The sequence below is a fragment of the Triturus cristatus genome, chromosome 3_2 (assembly GCF_964204655.1).
Source record: "Triturus cristatus chromosome 3_2, aTriCri1.1, whole genome shotgun sequence".
NCBI lineage: Eukaryota > Metazoa > Chordata > Amphibia > Caudata > Salamandridae > Triturus > Triturus cristatus.
Window position 1 is genome coordinate 196,551,064 of NC_140584.1, and position 21,043 is coordinate 196,572,106.

The 21,043-nt window shown below is 47.7% G+C and overlaps 1 protein-coding gene across 4 annotated transcripts in view; it reads right to left on the minus strand.

Moving 5' to 3' along the window:
• CEP70 (centrosomal protein 70) overlaps nucleotides 1–21,043 on the minus strand; it is a 450,608-nt gene that overhangs the window by 142,431 nt on the left and 287,134 nt on the right. For all 4 annotated transcript variants that reach the window (XM_085647489.1, XM_085647491.1, XM_085647488.1 and 1 more), the window contains one exon: nucleotides 11,794–11,962. In XM_085647489.1, coding sequence (XP_085503615.1) covers nucleotides 11,794–11,962 — 169 coding nt within the window. The remainder of the gene's footprint in view (nucleotides 1–11,793; nucleotides 11,963–21,043) is intronic.

The following is a 21,043-nucleotide window of genomic DNA, read 5'->3' on the forward strand; positions in this document are numbered from 1 at the left end:
TGTTCTCCCTTTCCCTGCTCGAGCCTGGCTCAGCAGCAGGAGGGCAGAATCGTGTCTGTGGTTGTCAGCAACACTAGCTTGCTGTTAGACCCTTAAACGCTGGTACCAGGAATACAGGGGGCTCCCTAGGGGAGCCCCCCAGTACCTGGGATCCTACATCCAACACTGGAATCGGTGTTGGGGTAGGATTTCAACATGTTTGATACCAAACATGACCGGTTTCGGTGCAAACAATATTTAGTTAGACATTTCGTATTTGACTTGATGTTCAATATATGTATAAAAAGGCTGACCGCACTGACTGCCTGGAGAATCAACTCCTGGGTTCGTAGGGGGTGTCCTGCTCATGCAGGGCACCCTCACACTTAGAACCAAGCACCCTGCTTTCAGGACTGAAGGGTCTACCTTAGGGGTGACTTATAGGTTTTAAGTGCAGTGACCTCAGATATAAAGAACTGTGGGGATCTCTGGTGAGTGGTGCTAGCACCAGCTAACAGAGGCTGCAATGGCAAGCCTGTAGTCACAGTTGGAGTGGTCTCTCATGGGTGGCATAATACATGCTGCAGCCCATGGGAAACCCCTGGTGTACCTATGCCCTGTACCAGGGACATAGAAGGGTACACAAGTAGCCAATTAGGAAGGTAACAAATAACTTACCATAGTCCAATTTAGGGAGAGAACACAGTGACTGGGGCCCTGATTAGCAGGATCCCAATCAGACAAGTCAGAAAAACAGAATGACACCAGCAAAAAGTGGGGGTGACCATGAAAGCAGATCCTACTTTCCTACACTGCAGTAGTACAGCAATTTCTGCTAGTTGATCATTGCTATATAGATTACCATTTGACACCTACCTCCTGCCAAGCTGTTCTGTGAAACCCATAAGCAGCTATCTTACCAAAATGCAGCCAGCAGCATAATGGATTTCAGCTGCATACGGGATATTGGTTTTGGTCTTCTTACGACAGCTAGATCAGCAATGCCTTGCTATCTATACCGGTTTTTTAAGTCCCTAGTATTACAGCAGGCTGCTATCTCCCGGCCTACAGTTCAGCAGACGTAGTGTGCTTTCTGTATGAAGCCAGCAGTATCTACTTGAATTGGCCGGCCGGATAATATAACTCTGTCAGGTGTCCTCAGACCACTGTCTGTAATCAGAAGCGGCAACTTGTTAAGGGCAACTTTGCATCTACCACCCAGAACATTAAGTCTGAAAGAGCTAGATTTCATCAAGATTAAGCATCGCTCTGTTTTGTGTTTCAGACAGACTGCATTTAAAATGACACGCAGATTTTGGTGCAAGTGAAAACACATGGCTCATGAATTATGAAATGAGGCCTAGTCAAATGCTTTTTAAAGCAGCACTTTTGGTGCATGCAAAGTGAAAGACATGAAATGAGGCCTGGTCAAAATGCTTTCAGTCTGAAATGCTTGTGCTGAATTAACATGTGTTTTTGCAGTGTAGAGAAACTCGTGATTGCAGTTTCCTTTTTAGCTTTGAAGAGAAGCATGGAATGTGTTCTCTCCTCCTAGCTCCTTCCCTTATAATCTACACTCCCTGTTCCGTCTCAAGAGACTTTGGCATTGTTGCATATTTAGACAATACATATTCAGTTCATAGCACATATTTTTATAATGTGTATTAATTAATCACCCATGCACCAACACTACACGTGGGGCAAACACATTTTGCATAAAAAGCTATCTAAAACATTAGAGCATGTTGCTATGAATATGTATTAATTGTTTGCGCTTTGAAAATTTGCACTGGTGCATGTTTATACTATGTTGTACATTGCACATTTTTGCATGATGTGCACAAATAATAGAAAAGCTGCTTTAAACTAATAGCTTTTGCTAGGTAATAACTATTACAGGGTACTAGTATGGGGGGAGGTAAACATAATGGGTTTTATTTCATAAATTAATACTCTTTTGTGTTTGTTTTGTTTTTGGGCCTACCATAAAATGGATGACTGGGAATCCGGCATGGCTGAGAATTGTGCTGAATGAGAGACGCATGCGCAGAACCAGATACATGAACTGCCAAGTGCCTCAAGTGAAGACTCATGGGTCAAGGCCACAGTGAACTGTACATTCTTGTCATCGTGCCAATGTACCAGTGTTTATGGGAAAGCATCATTCCTGCATGCGATGTGAAAGCAAGGAGGAAACGGACTGATACATTTTTTCCTATTAAATGTTGCCATATTTGTAAAATTATTGATGGTGAAACATATGACAGTATTAAGCATTAACGCTTCCTTTGTTAAAACCGGTATGGGTTGGATTTGCAATGAGAACAGGATGGTGAGACCCTCATGTCATCTATGTTAACCAATCACAGTGCAAGTTTCTACCAAAACTCCAACATTATTAGTGTAGTCAGCGAAGAATTAGAGTATAAATAATGACCCCCTTAGGGGGCGTGTCAGCTATAGTCTTAGAGGGAGGAGAGGAGAGGGAGCAGATGAGACCAGACATCCATATGGGTTAGGTACATGAACGTCACGGGGGCAGCCTGGGAGGAGATTGCATCTGAGGAGATTCAGAGGGAGGTGGGGGTCTTGCTCATGATTCTTTTCAGAGAGTCCTTGCACGTCATATTTTTGGCAAGGCAGATCACATTCCTCTGTGGTCTTGTGAAGGGAGGGCAGCCTCTCTCAGATGAACAGACCAGGGCAGAGAGTGCAGCTGATAGAAAAGGTTTAGATTTAGATGCTAAAACTCTAAGTTTATGCTTTGACTAACTAACTAGTTTTTAAAAGATGTGTCTTATGCATTTATTTTCTCTTTATGGGAGATTTTTGCCAATTATTAATTATTGATTAGCCTTGCAAAACTCACTCTTGAATTATATTTTCCTGAACTCTTTAAAGAATTCTGACTGACATTTGATGCCTCATTCCCTTCCTTTATGGAATGCCTTGTAATCAGTCTGTAATATGATCAGAATTAATTCTATTTTTTCTATTTTCAATTCTGTAACCTGATTGATATTTGACTAGTGAATAAAGGGTCAGAGAAACTTAACTTTTAACTAGAAAATAAAACCCTTTAAAAATACTCACAACTCTCTTTATTGTCTTAAATATTAATTACATTTTGATTTTTCATGTTTATGTAAAGTCTCCTGGAGGTGATAACACGGTGGCAAAGGTCCATCACCTTTACAGCAGTAAACTAGACGTAAAGGAGGTTTTGCATTGAGAAATTACAGTGAACTTACCGCTGGATCAAGTCCACCAACCTAGAATTCACGTGTGAATCTTTCAAGAGCCATTGCTGGAGAAGCATAAAATCTCTCTTTCCAAAACTTCTATACCTCTGTGTAAAGTTATGCAGTCTCCATATAATGTTTTTATGCATACTCCTCATCACCACTGAAAACGTCTTCCCCACCACCAATGTGGCTCAACTGATACTTTGCTTTCTTCAAAATAGACAGCAATGTTGTCCAAATGCTGCATCTGTTAATGCAGCTACTTACATCCTCCAGTTTGGAATACAAATAAGGGTGTCCCAGAGCCCAGAGTTATCAGTATAGGAATGTGGTTAGAGACTATTCGGCCAAGATATTCTAGAAAATAACACGTGGTCTAGAAGTCTGTCATAAAAAGGAATATATCTAATCTTTTATGAACACCATAGATGTGTGAGCAGTAGGAGTATTCCTTATCATTTAAGTGTGCAGCTCTCCACAAATCCCCTACATTCCAGACCATCAATCCATTCTACAATCTAGCTGTGGACCTTATTACTGGCTTGCAAGAAAGTGGGAGTCTGGATCAGACCAGGGATTCTGTCAACAACACAAGCAAAATCCCCTTCAATGAGTACAGGCCGATGAATTACTATAGTTAGGTGTGATGTCGGGCGTTTTAAGAACGCAAACGGTTACCATCCAGACAGCCTCTAATTGATATGAAACTATCCTCCATGTATCTACATTATTTTTGAAAAACAAAGGGGGCTCTGGGACAAATTTATAAAAGGATGCCCCTTACGTACAGTGAACACGTTGTAAAGTACCTTTGGCCACATCTCTTTTTCAATTCTTTATCCACTATTTTACTCGGTGTGTTTCCTGCAGTAATCGGAGATGTGCCCCCCCCCCCCCCCATCTTCTCAAATGTGCCTATACTCTATGTCGTTTAGAAGAGTTCCACAGGCCACCAAGGTTTCAAGTCATGAATACATATTTGGATGTCCTTGTCATGATATTGTTGCAAGCATAGGCATCCTGTAATTCCTTGTTTGCCACCTCATGAAGGACTTTGGGAAATAAGATGGAAGGCTCCTCTATGTCCTACTGAATCAACCCATAATAGTGCATCTCTCTTGTGCCTGGCTCATTTGGCCTATGTTTTTATGTGCCTCCTTTTATCTTTTTCAGACAGTCCTTTTCCCCGGTCCAAAGCTAAACACAACTACGGTCAAAATAACCACCAAAACAATTAAAAATGTACCTGGTTTCCTTATGGGTCGGGAAAAAATAGATCTCAGGAGGAAGGGTATATAAAAGCCTTTTGCCCGCGAGCCAACCTACTAAAACCTCTAAGTTGAATCAACAGCTCCCTGTCTGCACCACTATGCAATCATGTAAATAAATATGAAACGCATGTGCTGTAAAGTATCACAGATCATACTATTTCTCTGTGGCATATGACCTCAGCAGCAGATTTCAGTGTCAGTTTGGGCAGGCCCTTTGTTAGAAGATGAATATAAATCGGACGCATTAAGGGTGAAAGTTCATGAATGCCAGAGCGGGGAACTTAATTTCTTGATTACAGTTTGTTGCCACTGGCGTCAGTCTCCCCACTTTTTCCTTTTCTTTTTTTTTTTTTTTTTTTTTTTTTTTGAAACCGTTTATTGCAGTTTATAGAAGTTACAGGTATGGGCCTACAACCACACGGCCGGCCGCTAGAGCATCAAAAGCATATTACATACATACAGCAAAGAATTTTCTCAGCGGTGCACAGTAGGAAGACAGGAGTGATCAATGGTGCAGGCCTCACAGCTCCATGCCCACAGTACGGTTCCATTTTCTTAATGCAAAACAACATAAACAAACCACAACCGCAAGGCAACCCTCGATCCAAAGTGACAACACGTGCTCCATAAGTGGGGGATCCAAACCAGCAGCAAAATTCTGAAGAGGGGGACGGGAGTAGATCAGGGACTGGGGGACCGCGCGCCCGCGGCCAAGGGAGGGGCGCCATCTAGGGAGACGGAGCCGGCGAGGCCGCTGGTAGCAGCGGCGGCTCACAAATACCCCCGCGGTAGGCGTTCCAGGGGCCCCAGAGTTTCATCCACGCCCCAGGCTTACCCCTCGCCACATACACCACCTTTTCACGAAACATACACCAATCCATATGCTCTTTCCAGGCCGACACCGCAGGGGGCCTCTGGGATCCCCACAATTGGGCAATATCACGCTTGGCTATCATGTATCCCAGAGTCACCCACCGCGCCTGCGGGACCGAGTAGTCATTTGGTTCCCAGACATTCAGCAAGCATCTCCTCGCTTCAGGCAGCAGCGCGACACGCGTAACCATTCGTAGAACCTCATGCACACCACGCCAGAATCGCTCCACCTTCGGGCACTCCCACAGTATATGCATGAAAGTCGCCAACGCACCACAGCCACGCTTACACATTCCATCACCGGCAAAACCCATACGTAAAAGCCTTGGCCCCGTCACATAGACCCGGTGAAGGATCTTGAGCTGGACGAAACGAAGGCGAGCCGGGATGGCCACCTCTTTCGGAGAGGCCACCGCGGAAATCCAATCCTCGTCGTCCAGCTCCAGCCCGTCGGCAACCCAAGCCTCGCGGAGACTAGTCAGCAGACACGATCTATCGTTAATCAATTTTTTGTATATGAGGGAGATCGTGCTGTCCGGGACATGGCCATCTAGCACTCTGTCCTCCAGGGGGGAAGACTCCGGAATGGATGCAACATCCGGGAAGACGGAGCCCAGCGCATGGCGGACCTGTAGGTACCGAAAGTACTCACTGCCCTGCAGCTGAAACTCCGCCTGCAGCGTCTCAAAAGTTTTGAATCCCCCCCTCGTCCAGAGATCTCCCACCGTGCTGATTCCGATCGTGTCCCACTTCTCGAAGCCCTTCGACGTCCACAGGGAGCCCAACCTCTCAGATGCATACAGCGGAGACGCTCGGGTCAAACGGTCCTTCCACCCCATAGCTGCATTAGCCGCGTGCCAGACACGCACCATGACACGCGTCGGTCCCGTCAAACGGGAGTCGGGCGCGCCAGAGTAGAGCGCTCGATTATAATCGCCACCGGGCAGAAGCGTCCTGTCCATCTCAAATGCCGGGTTCAAGGCGGGCCCGTAAAGGCCATGGTTAATTGCAGCTAGTTGGGAGGCCCAGTAATACCGTTTGATGTCCGGGAGGGCGACCCCTCCATCGTACCACGGGAGCGTCAATTTAGCCAGAGCAATACGCGGCCTCCCGTCCCAGAACAGGCGCCGCTGGAGGCCCTCCACCTCGCGAAAGTAGCGTGCCGGGACCAAGTCCATGGTATTCTGGAGGGCGTAGAGGAAGCGCGGCAGGGACATCATTTTAAATAAGGCCGCTCGGCCGAGCGGCGAGAGCGGCAGACGCCGCCAGCGCACCACGTCCTCCCTCAGACGCTGGAGGGGGGGCAGCAAGTTCCGCTCATAGCGGGCCTCCGGGTCAAGAGTGATATATATACCCAGGTACCGGAAACCCTGGGAGGCAATCTGGATCGGACAGTCCCGTGGCAGGACCGGGGCCTCCCCGGAGAGCACATAGACACAGGATTTCGCCCAGTTGATGACCAGGCCTGAGTTGCGACCGAAGGAGCGCAAAACATCAACCAGGACGATCAGTGACTTGCGCGGGGAGGCGAGGTACAAAAGGATATCGTCAGCATAGAGGGACACGCGGTCCTCATGCTCGGGGGTCCAGCGGAGACCACGGATAGAAGGGTGCCACCGCAGCCACTCCGCCAGGGGCTCCATGGCCAGGGCGAACAGGAGAGGCGACAGGGGACAACCCTGTCGCGTGCCCCGCCCCAGCGCAAATGGGGCAGATACTCGCCCATTCACCACCACCTGCGCCAACGGGCCCGAATATAGCAATTTGACCCAGCTGACGAAACCCGGGCCGAACCCAAACCTCGCCAGCATCGCCCAAATATATGGCCATTCGAGCGTATCAAACGCCATGGTGGCGTCCGAGGACGCCAAGATGGCCGGCTCCCGCACAAACGGGACACGTGCGAGCACCCCGTGTAAGCGCCGCAGATTAAGCGCCGTGTTGCGATGTGGTATAAAGCCCGATTGGTCTTGGTGGACCAAATCGCCCACCACGCCAACCAACCGGTTGGCCAACACCTTGGCGAGGATTTTGGGCTCCGCGTTCAGAAGCGAAATCGGCCTATAGGATGTGACCCGCTCACGGGGCTTCCCCTCCTTATGGATCACCACAATTGTAGCCAGACGCTGGTCCGGCGGGAGGGAGCCCTGCGAGTGGGCCGCAAGGAACATCGCGCGCAGGTGGGGCGCCAACACATCCGGGCGTAGCTTGTATAGCTCAATGGGAATGCCATTGGGGCCCATGGCCTTGCCGGATGCAACCGAGCGAATAGCCGAGGCAATTTCGTCCGAGGTGGGCGGGGCATCCAGCGAATCCCTGTCCTCCACCGTAAGGGAGGGCAGTGCGATGTCCCGAAGCAAGGCATGGGAATCTTCCTCCGAGCAGGGAGAAACCGGGGAGTAGACTTCGCGGAAATAATCCGCGAAGCAGGAGACAATGGCTTCCGGCTCAGTGACGCACACACCATCCACGCTCTCAATCAAAGGCACCACGCGGCTCGCTCTTTCCCTCTTGTCCAACCACGCAATCAATTTGCCAGCCTTGTCACCCACATCATACAATCGCCCCTGCTGCTCTCTACTGAGGCCCCTGGCCGCCTCCGTGACGAGGGCCCGATAGGCCGCCTGCTTTAAGTGCAAAACATGCAACTTAGCGTCTGTTACCCCGCTCCCCAGGTCACCCTCCAGTTCTGCAATCTCGGCCTCAACCCGGGTCACCTCCTCCCGCTCGCGCCGCCGGGCATTGGAAATAAAGGAGAGGGCCTCCCCTCTAAGAACCACCTTGAAAGCCTCCCACAGGGAGATGGCAGACGGGACCGACCCCACATTCTCATCGAAATAGCGCTGTAAGGATTTGATCAAGTCGGCACGAATGGTGGGGTCGCGCAAATACCATGCATTGATCGGGGCCACCCTGCCATCCCCCCTCGGGAAGACATCGAAATGCAACAACAATGGGGAGTGGTCTGAGATACCCCGTGCCAAATGGCGCACCTCCCCCACCCTCCCTGCATGGGCCGCCGGGACAAGGATGTAATCAAGCCGCGAGAGGCTACCATGGGCCCCCGAGTGGAAGGTGTACTGTTGCAATACGGGATGCTTTAAGCGCCAGCAATCCACCAGGCCCAGCGTGTCTAAAAGGCCGGGCAGCCACGCCTGTGCCCGGGGGAGGTCCCTAGGGGGATGGCGATCCATAGACCCAGAGGCAACCGCGTTAAAGTCCCCTCCAACCACCAACAGGCCACCCGGAAGGTCCAGAAGGAGGCGCCCCAGGTCCGCAAATGTAGTGGCTTGTAACCCAGGCGGGACGTACACTGATATAAAGATAAACACTCTACCCTCCATTCGTCCCACCAGAACAGTGTAACGTCCCCTCTCATCATGGCGCACCTCGTCAATCTCCAACGGGAGCGAGTTCTTGACCATAATACCCACCCCCCGCGAGCCCGAAGTGAAGCCGGAGTGGGCCGCCAAACGATATCCCCGCCGATTCATTGCATGAAAGGTGTTACCCATAAGGTGTGTCTCCTGCAGGAAGACAACATCTGGTGAAATACGTTTTAAATACTGCAGGACCACACCACGCTTAATCCTATCCCCCAGGCCGTTAACATTCCATGACAACACAATCAAATCCCTACCCCCCATCATACGTCAAAACAATCGGTCGCCCCCCACCGAGCATCTTAAAAACAACAAAACAGTTGCGGGTTTGCCTTGCGGTGTTAACAAACAACACACCCCCCCCACCCCCCGGTCCCAACAGAACTCCCCCCTCCCTGCACCCCTGCATGAGCCCAGACAGCCCCCCCAAAGTGCAGTGTGCCTGTCGCCCCATAGCTAAGTACTAACTAGTCCCCCAGAGGAGGAGGGAAGCCCCCAGCAGACCCCACCCGACCTCCATGGGAGGGGAACATACGAAAGCAATATATGGTAAAGGAACAATATCCAGAGCAAGGCCTATACAGTCACCCCTCAATTCTGATCCGGCGGGCCCTCCCCGCCAGCCGCGCCCCCCCCACCCCGATCTCCAGGCAAAGTATCTAACCAGTCCCCAGCCGCCTCGGGCCGGTCGAAGAAGTGCGTACGGCCATCCACCTCCACCCTCAGCTTAGCCGGAAAGAGCATTGAGTACTTGAGGTTTAGGTCCCTTAGGCGACGTTTAATACCAAGAAAGCTCTGTCGCTGCTTCTGGACCGCCGGAGTAAAGTCTGGGTAGAAGTGTACATCCATGTTGTCCAGCCTGACCGGTCCCTGTTGCCTGGAGGTCTGGAGGATGGCGTCTCTGTCCCGGAAATTAAAAATCCGGGCAATAATAGGCCGCGGCGGGGCACCGGTCTTAGGGCGGCCCCCAGGGACCCGGTGGGCACGCTCCACCGCAAAAAGCTTACTCAGCCCTCGGGGCTGGAGATGGGTCAGGATCAATTCTTCCACGAAGAGATCTGCCGCCTCCGCCTCTCGGCCCTCCGGCACACCAATAATGCGAACATTGTTCCTCCGGGCCCGACCCTCGGAATCCTCCAGTCGCCGGTCCATCAGGGCGCTCGCCTGGCCAAGCCGGCGCACCTCCTTCTGGAGGGCCACCACGTCCGTCGTGAGGCTCGTTGTGGTGTGGGCCAGGGAGTCAACTCGGTCGTTCGTTTTTGACAAGTCTGCCCTCACAAGGCCCACATCCACCAGGACCGAGTCAATTTTTTGCGCCAGGGTATCGAAACGCTGGTCCACTGAGGCCTTCATCTCTGCGATGGCGCCCATGACGTCCCGGAGGGTCAGATCCACCGGTTGGGCAGGCGCCTCCGTCGGGCCCACCAGGGATGACCGCGATGTCTCCGGAGAACCCTTCTGGAGCGTATAGCGATCCATACTATTGGCCTGGTGCGCCGTGCCACGGCGGGTTGTCTTCATCTTCGTCCGGTCGCCATCTTGTTTGGTGGACATGCTGGCCCTTCCACCGTCGTGCCAAGATCTCCAAACGGGCCGCCACACCAAATCACGGGTGTCAGGGGGGGGGGCGGGGGCGACCACCGGGCCGCGGGTCAACCCACCGCCCGCGGGTCAGCCGGGCACCTGGACAAGGCAACACCACCGCACCCCGCTCCGCAGCCCGACCCCGCCTGAGGCAAGGAGGGTGCAAAAGCGAAAGTGAAAGTGCGGGGTACGCGAGTCGCCCAGCCCCGCTCGCCGCTGTTATTCACTTCGTCCCCGGATCGCCCCACTACTCCAATCCGGGGGGCCGGCGAGGAGAAGGCCGCAACCTTCAATCGATGCCCCCACCGGTGTTCGGGGTCCGATTCGAGCCCAAAAAACGGGTGGCGCCTCAGCTCGGGTTCACCGACACAGTCCCCTCAACAAGGACAGGATATCGCCAGGATTAATTCAGGAGGTCGCGGAGGTCCTCGGGAGCCTCGCACCTACGCGGCCATCTTGGTTGCGCGCTAGGCTCCTCCCCCCACTTTTTCCTTTTCAATTCATCATTTCAACTTCCACCTATGTCTACATCTATCTCTCCTTTTTCTGTGTTGTTTTTCTGAGCCCTGATAGGTGATTATTCCTACTGACACAACTTGACATTTTGTTCAGTTCCATACCTCTTTGGCATCTGTGAAGAATCATGTTTGGTCTTCATCTACAATTTTTAGTTTAGCAGTGTATATTCTATATTGTCTAACATGGCCAAGTGTGTGGTGTGTGGTGTGAAGCAGATTAGATATTATGTTACTTCCTTTTTGAGAGCTGCAACAAAATCCTGGCTGATGCCTTTATGAAGTTAATCCAGGAAGTCTAAACTATGAAGTGAAGTGCATAAGGTATGATTAGGTCCACCTGGGTGTTACAGTATCAGCAAGTACAAACATCTATCAGCTGTATTAACATAAGACCTACTTTTTTCTTGCTTTGTCGAATATATTCAGTGAAAGACTTATTAGGTAAGAGAAAAACACCTGGGGATTGAGATTAGAAATAGTTTCAGAGCAGCATTCTTTTCAGCATCTAAATTGATATTCCTAAGCCACAGGCACAAATAGATCTATCTAAAAATGTTTACTCTGGCATACTGCGCACTTGTTCAAATACATAGGTCTGATAATGTTCATGATCCAATCTGCCCCAGTTGTCCCAACCCCAGAGCTGCCTTTATTGATCTATCTGGCATTGCCTTGGGAATGGCTCTGGGGTGTGGTGTTCTCCAGTGACATGGTTGAGCTTTAATGCTTGCACCAGCACCCCATGTAACAACCATGTAATGTCTGGGGCCCCATTGTTCATATCTTTCTCAGTCAAAAGATAAGATCCAGTAACGTGAACTGAGTAGATGCATGCCCCATCCTGTGGCCCCCCTACATCTTGGTCATCTGAGTATTAAGGACTACTTTTAATTACATTCAATAGTTTGTTGGGAACAGTGTGTGCCTCATTAGGACTTACCAATTCCCAAAAGGTTGCGCAAGTTCCTCATTGCATTGTTCATTTCTCCTAGTTTCATGTAAATGTCATTCATACGAGGAAAGATTCCATTCGGTGAAGTCACATCAAATAATTTTTGGAAATGCAATACAAATGATTGCAAAGCTTGTGGAGAAGTCCTTTCACTGCCCTAAAGCAAAAAGAGGTGTGGGAGAGTTTAAATTATTTTTCACAGCATTTGAAAACTGATTTAGAAAAAGTACTTTCAATTTTAATAATAATAGTAGTTACACACTTTTCCCATGCTGGGCTTAATTAAAATGTCTTATTTCTTCCCCTACTTTTTAAAACGTTATTTCAATTCAATTCAATGAAACTTTATTCGGATCGTTGAGAATCCATAAAAGTACAAAAAGACAATTATAAAATCGTACAATAAAATAAAATACTAAAACGTTATTTCATTGAACTCACAAAATAGAACATACATACCAGAATCACCAGTTAGCCAGCAATTATGATCTGCATCCTCTCAAATATCTTGGCCCGGTTTTATGTACTCACCTTCAGGTATTTACCTGCATTTTCTTTGCTACCTAGCTTCTCTCGTCTCAGGCCAGGGACTCATCAAAAATGTTAATCATATTTGGATCTTCGTATGTCCTAATCTTATTATGCTAATTTTCAATTTTTTATATCAGAAACCACTTTAATCTGCACCTCCAACACATCTTATATGTTACGTTTTCTCTAGTGCTTTGCATTGCAAGGGAGAGAGAAGAGGGAAACACGCAGGAAGCCAATCGCTCATTAGTGGGATGAAATACTCTCAGTCTTGGAGGAACCTCAATCAACATACTAAAAAGATAATAACTAAAGCAACCCCAAATGGTGAGCTCGGTGTCCCTCCCCAACACTTACAAATCGATGAAGTTCCCGCTGGACATTACAACACATGTCCATGAACGCATGTCTATGAACGCAGAGGCACATAGTGGTATATTATTTTATTTGTTGTTGTTAAGATGGATCTGTGAACTGCCAACTTGTTATTCCTCACAATTCTGGGAACATACAATGCCAGAAAGTGCTATTTAAAAGTTAATAATGGAGCCGTATTTACTTTATTTGCTGAATAACTGAGAAAATATTGATATATGCCTTTGTGAATGGCATGTGCACATTTCTACGAAAACAGATTTTTTTTTAAAAAGCTTCCTCGAGGTATAAATAAACAGCAACTCGATCAGTCACAAATACACTTTTTCTAAAGCATTACTGACACCTAGACACATTTCTGGTAGCATGAGGCTTTTCTTTAGCCATTTTTAGGTCTCACTTACTAGAATGAGCATGTGCTGCCTGTTGCAACAGATACTGTGAGCTGACAGTGCGCTTAAGCCTGTCCATTGCTTACCATTGGTTGGATTCATTGGCACTCTCATTGCTCCTAATGTGTTGGCTTGTGTGGGCTTTACTTCTTCGTGGGTTTGTCCCACCCCTGGAGCACGGATGTACTACTTCTGTCCTTTCACTGCTCACTTGTCAGACGCGAAGGTCCATGTGTTTTCCAGATGTATCCCTCATGTACTTCTCCACTCAACCACATTCGTATTGCTCTCTCTCTGCTTGTGTGCTTCTCCAAGCCCACTTCTATGATGAGCCCACCCTTGTATGCCTCTCTCCCAGGGTTTCCTTTTTGACCTTGTGCTTCTCCCACCTAGCTTCACGTTGTTCTCACACGTTCCTCTTCATCCTCTGCTCCACAATCGGCTTTCTGAGTTGACTTCCCCCCCACCCGCACCCTCTGTATGTTTTAGACCCGTAGCTTGTTTATTTATTTATTTATTAATTTAATGTGATTTTATATAGCGCGAACATTACCCGAAGGTGTCAGAGCGCTTTACAAAAGAACCAGTTGCGTTACATAAGGACTTTGGATTACAGGAGTTTCATAAGAGATACAAACAGAAAAAATTGCCAATGTACAAGTTATAAAGTCACTCAGGAAAGAGATACAAAGAGGGGGAAAAAAAGAAAAAAAATGCAAATGTACAAGTTGTAATGTCACTCAAGGAAGAGATACAAACAGAAGAGAATTAATTTTTTTGCAAATGTACAAGTTGTAAAGTCACACAAGGAAGAGATACAAACGGATAAACTAAACTCACATAGGAATGGTAGTAAGTACAAAGGTCTACTACATACACTAGTGATTAGAGTTCTAAATATACAAATAGTAAAATCACTCAGGATTACATTTTAACAGCGATTAGGCTTGGACAATTATATATTACATATTTACATATATATATATTTATGAGTCACAGGCATAGGGAAAAAGCAGGCAAGGCGAGAGAAATTCAGGGGAGAGAGGAAAGGACTAGGGGAGATAGGAAGAGAGTGAGGGAGGGAAGAGGTGGGGGTGATGAGGGATGGGATCAGGGGCAACAGCATTATTCACAAACGATGAGTAGTTGCCGATGTGTGAAACTGTGAGACTTTATGCCCCAGTTTATCTGTAATGCAGCAGGGCTATAGACTGCCGAAAGCTCGGATGGAGCGCCCACCGGGGAATAGGGTACGCCTCCCACCGCTAATGTAGAAGGACTGGTTGTTGAGATGGCACGGATTTATCACGAGGCATTATGTCCTCCGCAGGTGCCATTTTAAAGTCAGGCAGCGCCGATTCCAGTTTGACTCAGAGTTTGTGTTGCTCGTGTTGCTTCCCCTCCTGCTGCCTCCCTTCCCTCCGTGATTCCAACCCCCACTTGCACTCCTTTTTTTCTTTTTATTTATTGAACCAACTCAGATCGGGGGAAAAAAGCTTGCACCATTTTGTAGGTGCCTGCATGCTTGGTGTGTCATGCCTACAAAATGACACATCCGGACACGTCATAGGTTTCTATAAAGCCATGTGCACGGCACCAGGGATGCTGTGCATCATGGCTAAAACGACTGGCAAAGACAATAGGTCCCAAAGGCGAGACCTACTGGCTTGGCCAATTCCGGTTGATCCCTTTTATCATAGCACCGGGTCAATTGAACTCAAGATCTGCCATATGGTAGTATCACACTACCAACAAGCTTTGAACTAAGCTATGTATTCACTGCAGAGCTCAAAGATGGAACAACTTTGAGAATGAAAACTTGCAAAGCCAATAGGTCTCCTACAAGAGGTAATGGATTTATCAAGGTTTTGTAACCATGTTATAAAGTAGCACAGTGCATTTGGGAGCAGGCTGTCTTGTAAATCTGCTTACCAGTAATTCACATTCCTTCTTAGGTAAAGCAATTTTCACTAAATGGTGTCACAGTACAAACTGCAATTGTGCAAACACTCAAAAGGGGGAACCATCAAATGATCAAACATTAAGCAGATATCCCGCTGAGCTCTCTTACAAGGTCCAGGAGGGAACCGATTAATCAAAACCATAAAAAACAGACATCATCCTAAATGTGTGGAAGGGCTCCAACCTAGGGAGAGCAGAGCAAACATGGGTTACGTTCGGTTTAATGGTGGCAAAACGCAACATAGCACGACACTCGGGAGTAGCCGTGCTTCCCAGCCTCTGGCATTGGAAAAAAGACATGGATTGGTGTATGGTGGCGGAAAAAGCAATTTATGTCAAGAGAGGATGCCCGAAAAAATGGGGTAAAATTTGGTCCAAATGGAATGATTACAGGGGCAATCCATGTACTTCATCGGTGGGAGAGAATTTATTTTCCAGGATTCAGACGGAGTTGGATGGTATTCTGCAACAAGGAGAGGTTTGATTGCTGTAGGGTTTTGAAAGGGGCTGAGCCATACCCTGTACTGTGCTGTAAGGATGTTTACTCTAGGACTGTATGTGCACAAGAGTCAAGTTGTCATTTCTGCTCTGTTGAAATAAAAAGATATTTTAAAAAACAAAACAAACGGAGACATCATTCGAAGCTCAAATAGAGAAGCCTTATTGGGTTTCTTCAAAAATAGAGCGAATGCTGTCTTATAACCCTCCCATGATAAAAATATGCAGCCTCTCTTCTGCAAATTCTAAACAATTAAGTTCCAAGAGCAATAACTTGTCTCTGATCACAACATATACAGAAAGCAACCACATGCCATTCCACAGGTGTCTTGTTCTCTTCTGCCTGGCAACCACCAGTTTTTATATTCTGGGGTTCAGGGAAACTTTCAAAAAAACTTCCACAAACAAACCATCAGACACTTCCTATTGGAGTGAGTTGTAAGGAGATCCAACTATGTGAATCCACACTGTGAAATCTTTTAGAACATCCACATAAAAGCTTCAATTGTCTGAAGAGGTCTAGAGCCAGCTGGGTGCATCTGCCTCTGTACCTCTTAATACTGTTCAATGAGTACCACGAATGTAGGATTCCCTTAACATTGCCTAATATTACAGCATCACTGCTTCTCTACCCAACTTCAAGGAGTCAGCAATCCCACAATTGCTCCCCAGTGCACGTTAGTGGTAACGTTCATTAACCCCTGAATCAGTCAACGCTGCAATCTGGAAGGAAAAGCTGTAAAAGACTGTCTTTTTAGGTATCGCCAACACAGCGCGCATGGGCTGCATAGGAGGGCCTTTAGCCGTTGCTCTGCTCATTTTCAAGCAGACACGTGCTTGTGGCGGCATCCACCTTTCGGGAGCAGGCAGGGGCGCGCCACAAGCACGCGTGCAGTGCTTGAAAATGAACAGACTGCACACACGCGCACGCACCACTGCCGGGCTCACCTTCTGCTCCCCCTCTCTCTCACGCGCATTCCTTGTACTTGTTTTAGCAGCAGTCCGCGCCGCTCTGAGGGAGCTGCCTGGTTCTGGATGTGTTGAGAGGGAATGAATAATCCGTGATGCTGGTTGGTTGTGAAACGCACTTCACGAACTCTCTGCACCCCCCGAAATCTGAAGCTGCATTACATTGCATTCCAGAAGAATCGGGGTAATCTCGGTAGCGGAGGCACAGACAGACGGGGAACCTGGATGGGTAGAAAACCAGCCTCGGTGCTACATTCTAGCTATTTCAACAGCTGCCGCCGGTGTCACCGCCAGAGGGGGCCAGAGTAAAACATAGAGCCGCTTTGTTGAAAGAATAGCAGCAAAAGTGAATTCCACAGCTGCTGGGGGGGCTGGGCTGGGCGGGGTGCTGAGAGTTTCATCTCGGGGGCGCTGCATCTCCTGGGTTCAGTCTCTGAGTGCAGACACCGGGTGTTGTGCGCCTCTTCACTCTTGGCTTTTCTAAACACCTTATAGAGCAAAGATGGGGTGCGCCTGGGGTGCTGACGAGAAGGGGCCTCTCTGAAGCCAATATCCGTTTCTTCTGGGAACAGTCTGCACAGATCAGCCCTTTGTACCTCACCCTTGGTGCTCCTTCTACTATCTGGGGCAGAAATATCCGTAGCACATAGAAGCCTTACTGAGAGCCCAGCTCCGTGCAAAGGTCTCTTTGGGGAATGGGGTCTAGTACGACAGCCCTGTGAATGGAGGCGAGGACAGCCGGTTTATTTAACTAATGGACTGTTCCAATCTGTCCCGGGCTGACAGTTTGTAATAAAAGTGATGCCACACAGGACTGCGGCGCCTCTCGGTACACACCCGAGGTAGTCGCTTGTTCTGCCGTACTCCATGGCTTCTGTCGTGCATGCCTTTAACGCTTCACAGGAGGCAGCAGAGCACCCCCACCCTTTGTAAGCCGGTTTGATTCAGCCGAGGCATGTCTCGTGTTTAGCCCCTTGAAGTGCCTCGAACTCGTTCATCACAATCTCTAGTGACACACGACAGCAGCCCGTTGTCTACCGGCCTGTGAAACCTGGCTCTGTCATGTTGTAAAGAGACCTGTATTGTTTAACTGTTGTGTGAGTGCCGGCCATGCATTAACTACACGTCTCGGGTGACAAATAGGATAGCGGCATCCTCGTCCATGGATTAGGGCAGCATAATAACTCCTTCATGCTGTGCAGAGTGATGCTCTTAAAGTGGATTTGGGTGTGCAGGAGCAGCAGCGCCCTAGCTTATGGCTCTATAGAGTATAACCTTATGATGCTCTACTGAGAGATGCTCATGAGGTGCAGGTGCAGGAGCAGCAACAGCAGCGCCCTAGCATATGGCTCTATAAAGTATAACCTTATGATGCTCAGACATGCTGCAATGCTGACCTCATTATTTTCCCCACCCCGTCCTTGCATAAATGTGGCAGCTGTCCACTTCTGTTTGGTTTGGCATACCAGCACCCTTCCCCCTTACTGGGTAACTAGGTTACCGCTGCTCAGTTATTACCGTGCTGGTTAGTGCCGGGTGCCTTTTGAAAGCACCTCTTAGCGCTATACAAGTGTAAACGCTTTATCTCGTAGCAGTCTGCGCCGCTCCGAGGGCTCAGACATGCTGCAATGCTGTGGCAATGAAATGCACTCCCTCACTTAATCTGACCCCCACCCCAGACCCGCTTGAGGGCGTCCCTCAGTCCTCTCCTATAATCTGACCCTGCTCTTTCTGGAACTGTTGTGGCCTACCTCTGTCTGTCCTTCCCTCCCCTGCCTGCCAGGCTTTCTCTCATTCGCTGTATGCATGACTCCCTCCCTGCCTGCCTATCTGCCTGTGCATCTTTCTTCAGGTCACCCCTTTCTGTATATTTAGGTAGTGACTCCCTCCACGTGCACCCTCCACCTTTGTTGCCCGTTTTACTTTTCTAAATGGCTTAATGTCATCTGTCTCTCTTATTTGCTTTGGTCTTGCGCAAAACTGCCATTCCCGGTCCCCACTGTCTCTCCCTCACTGTGCCGGTCTTCTATATCATACCTTCCTAGAACAAGCATTAGAACAGGCAGGAAGAGGTTGCCAGCATTACAAAGTCAAAAATAATAGAAGACATGTTTTATGTTAATTGTTTTTTAATAGGGTTGTTCAGTGGTACATAATGTCTTCTTGGGTATACATAAAGTAACAAAAATGCTAATGATACTTTTTTTTATAGCTTTTCAACATGCTGCACAGCAGCCACAATTCTCTACAACATAGCTTAAAAACATTGGCAAAGACGATAACTCTAGCTAAACACTTAAAGTCCCAAAGGCGAGACCTATTGGCTATGCCAATGCTGGTTTTACCTGCAATTGAATTAGTGAATGATGAGGTGTCACTTGCCTTCTGACAAACGGCCACCCACACTCATCTTGTCCAAATCTGCTCCCCATACTGCCAGTGTGGAAATGAGCCTTTTTAGGGGCCCACTGGTGCAGGGGCTCACCCTTATCTGTCCATGGGTCCTTAGACCAACAAAATAGAGATTGGCACGGAAGCTGGAATATCAAATACGTTTATTAATCACTCATGAGTGGGACTACATCAATACAACACCCTCAGGCGCTGTAGGAGGCTGTACATGGAATACAGAAACCATGGGCCTTTTATAGTGAGTTTGTTGCGAAGTAAGCATGTAAACTCAAATAGAAGGTACAAGCATACACAGGATTAGCTATCGACTAACATGGGCAGATAGATATCACTTAGTCAGCAAAGTGGGAGGGGAGACAGAACTGCTTACATCAGTAAAACATGGTGGACAGTTAGATTCTCAAACAGGTATATTCTAGCAACTACAGGTCTTTCTGAGCTCAAACATTGCTCTGGCTCAGTACTGAAGGAGTTAACTACAGTTGATGACTCGCAGAATAGAAAGGCAAGCAACAGTGAAGACAGGAGAATCACATGGCTAACAAAATGGATGCCAAAACCAAGATGGCTTCAGCTTATGCTAACGGCAATTATGTCCGATTTCTACACCAGAAGTATCCATCACTCAAATAGCCCTCTAGAAGACCACATACATGGTCCATTAGGTCATTATGAATCCACTGCACTAGATCTTTTACAAAAAATAATCTTTATTGTGTTTTCAACCAAATATAATACATAAAGATATATGAATGGATAATGCCATCGCCCGAAGAATTAACCCCCCTCCCACCCCTTGTCGACCCTCCCCCCCCCCCCCTCCCCCCTGCTGGTCCGGTTCACTTTAAAAAAATCAGGGACAATGTCTATAAGATCAAAGACAAACAAATTCAATGCAAGCAATTATATCATCAGTGAAGAGTCATATAGGATACAGGCCCTGATATTTGTGAACAAAGAGACACATAATGGTAATACCTCCAAGTGCTCGAGATAGAGTGCTTTTTCAACTTCTTCTAATATCGCAAAAGATTTTCAGAAGCTGCTTAATTTATTACTTTACTTGTCACTTATTGCCCCCATCTTTGCTATCTTTCGACCATCTTCTCAGAGGAGCCCAGATTTTCAACCCCTTTTTTCTTGCCCTGCGCCCCTTTCTAGCATATACTGCAGTCTCTAACCTGTATACTGCCAAGAATATACCGAGCCACTGTTGACCTGTTGGTGGAGCTGTATCAAGCTAGTGGGTGGCTAGACAGTCTGAATACTTTCATTGCAATGAATAGAAAGGCCTGAACCCGCCCCGGGAGCAGAGAGTTGCTCACTCCAAGTACAATCAGCAGTGATGACAAATTTACTTTCTGACCCAAATGAAATTCCAGAATAGTACCAACATCTCTTTTAATGTATCCAGATCGGGGCAGGAAGCAAACATATGTACAATATCTGCAGCTGGACAGCCACACCATGGGAATGCAGAGCCCACAACTCCTCCCCATTTTGTAATCCTCTCCGGGGTTATATAATGATTAAACCATGTTTTAAAACATTGCAGCTGGAGATTAGCTACGATAAATGAAGTTCGGGCCAAATATAATGAATCTTCCACTTTGCCCACTCCCATCTGTAATCGTTCCTGCCTACGGTCACAATGTTTACATAAGTCATCTGGCATCGTCTCATTCCATTTTTTTTCATAAATCCCTCCGAGGGTAGTTGAGTAATGTCTCGACCAGCATCACCCTATCAAATCAGCTGCTGCCCCCAGTCTTTCTTGCTAGAAAATCTCTTATCTGGAGATATTTAAACTGTCTGTTCTCAACCCCAAATGTCTCCTTAATCCTATCAAAAGCAATCACCCGTGTCTCATCCATAAGAATACTAATCATCCTGACACCTTTGTTGTACCAGTTTTTCATATGTCCGTCAGTAAAGATACTAGGGAGTGACTCATTGCTATACATTGGGGTATAGGCATTAATAAGCCCCAGACCAAGCCTTTTCCGGACTGAGGTCCAGACTTTAAACGCACAAGTCAATGTCTTAAATTCTACCCTTTTATAGTAGTTAAAATCCGTATGCCGCAGGAGACAGCCACT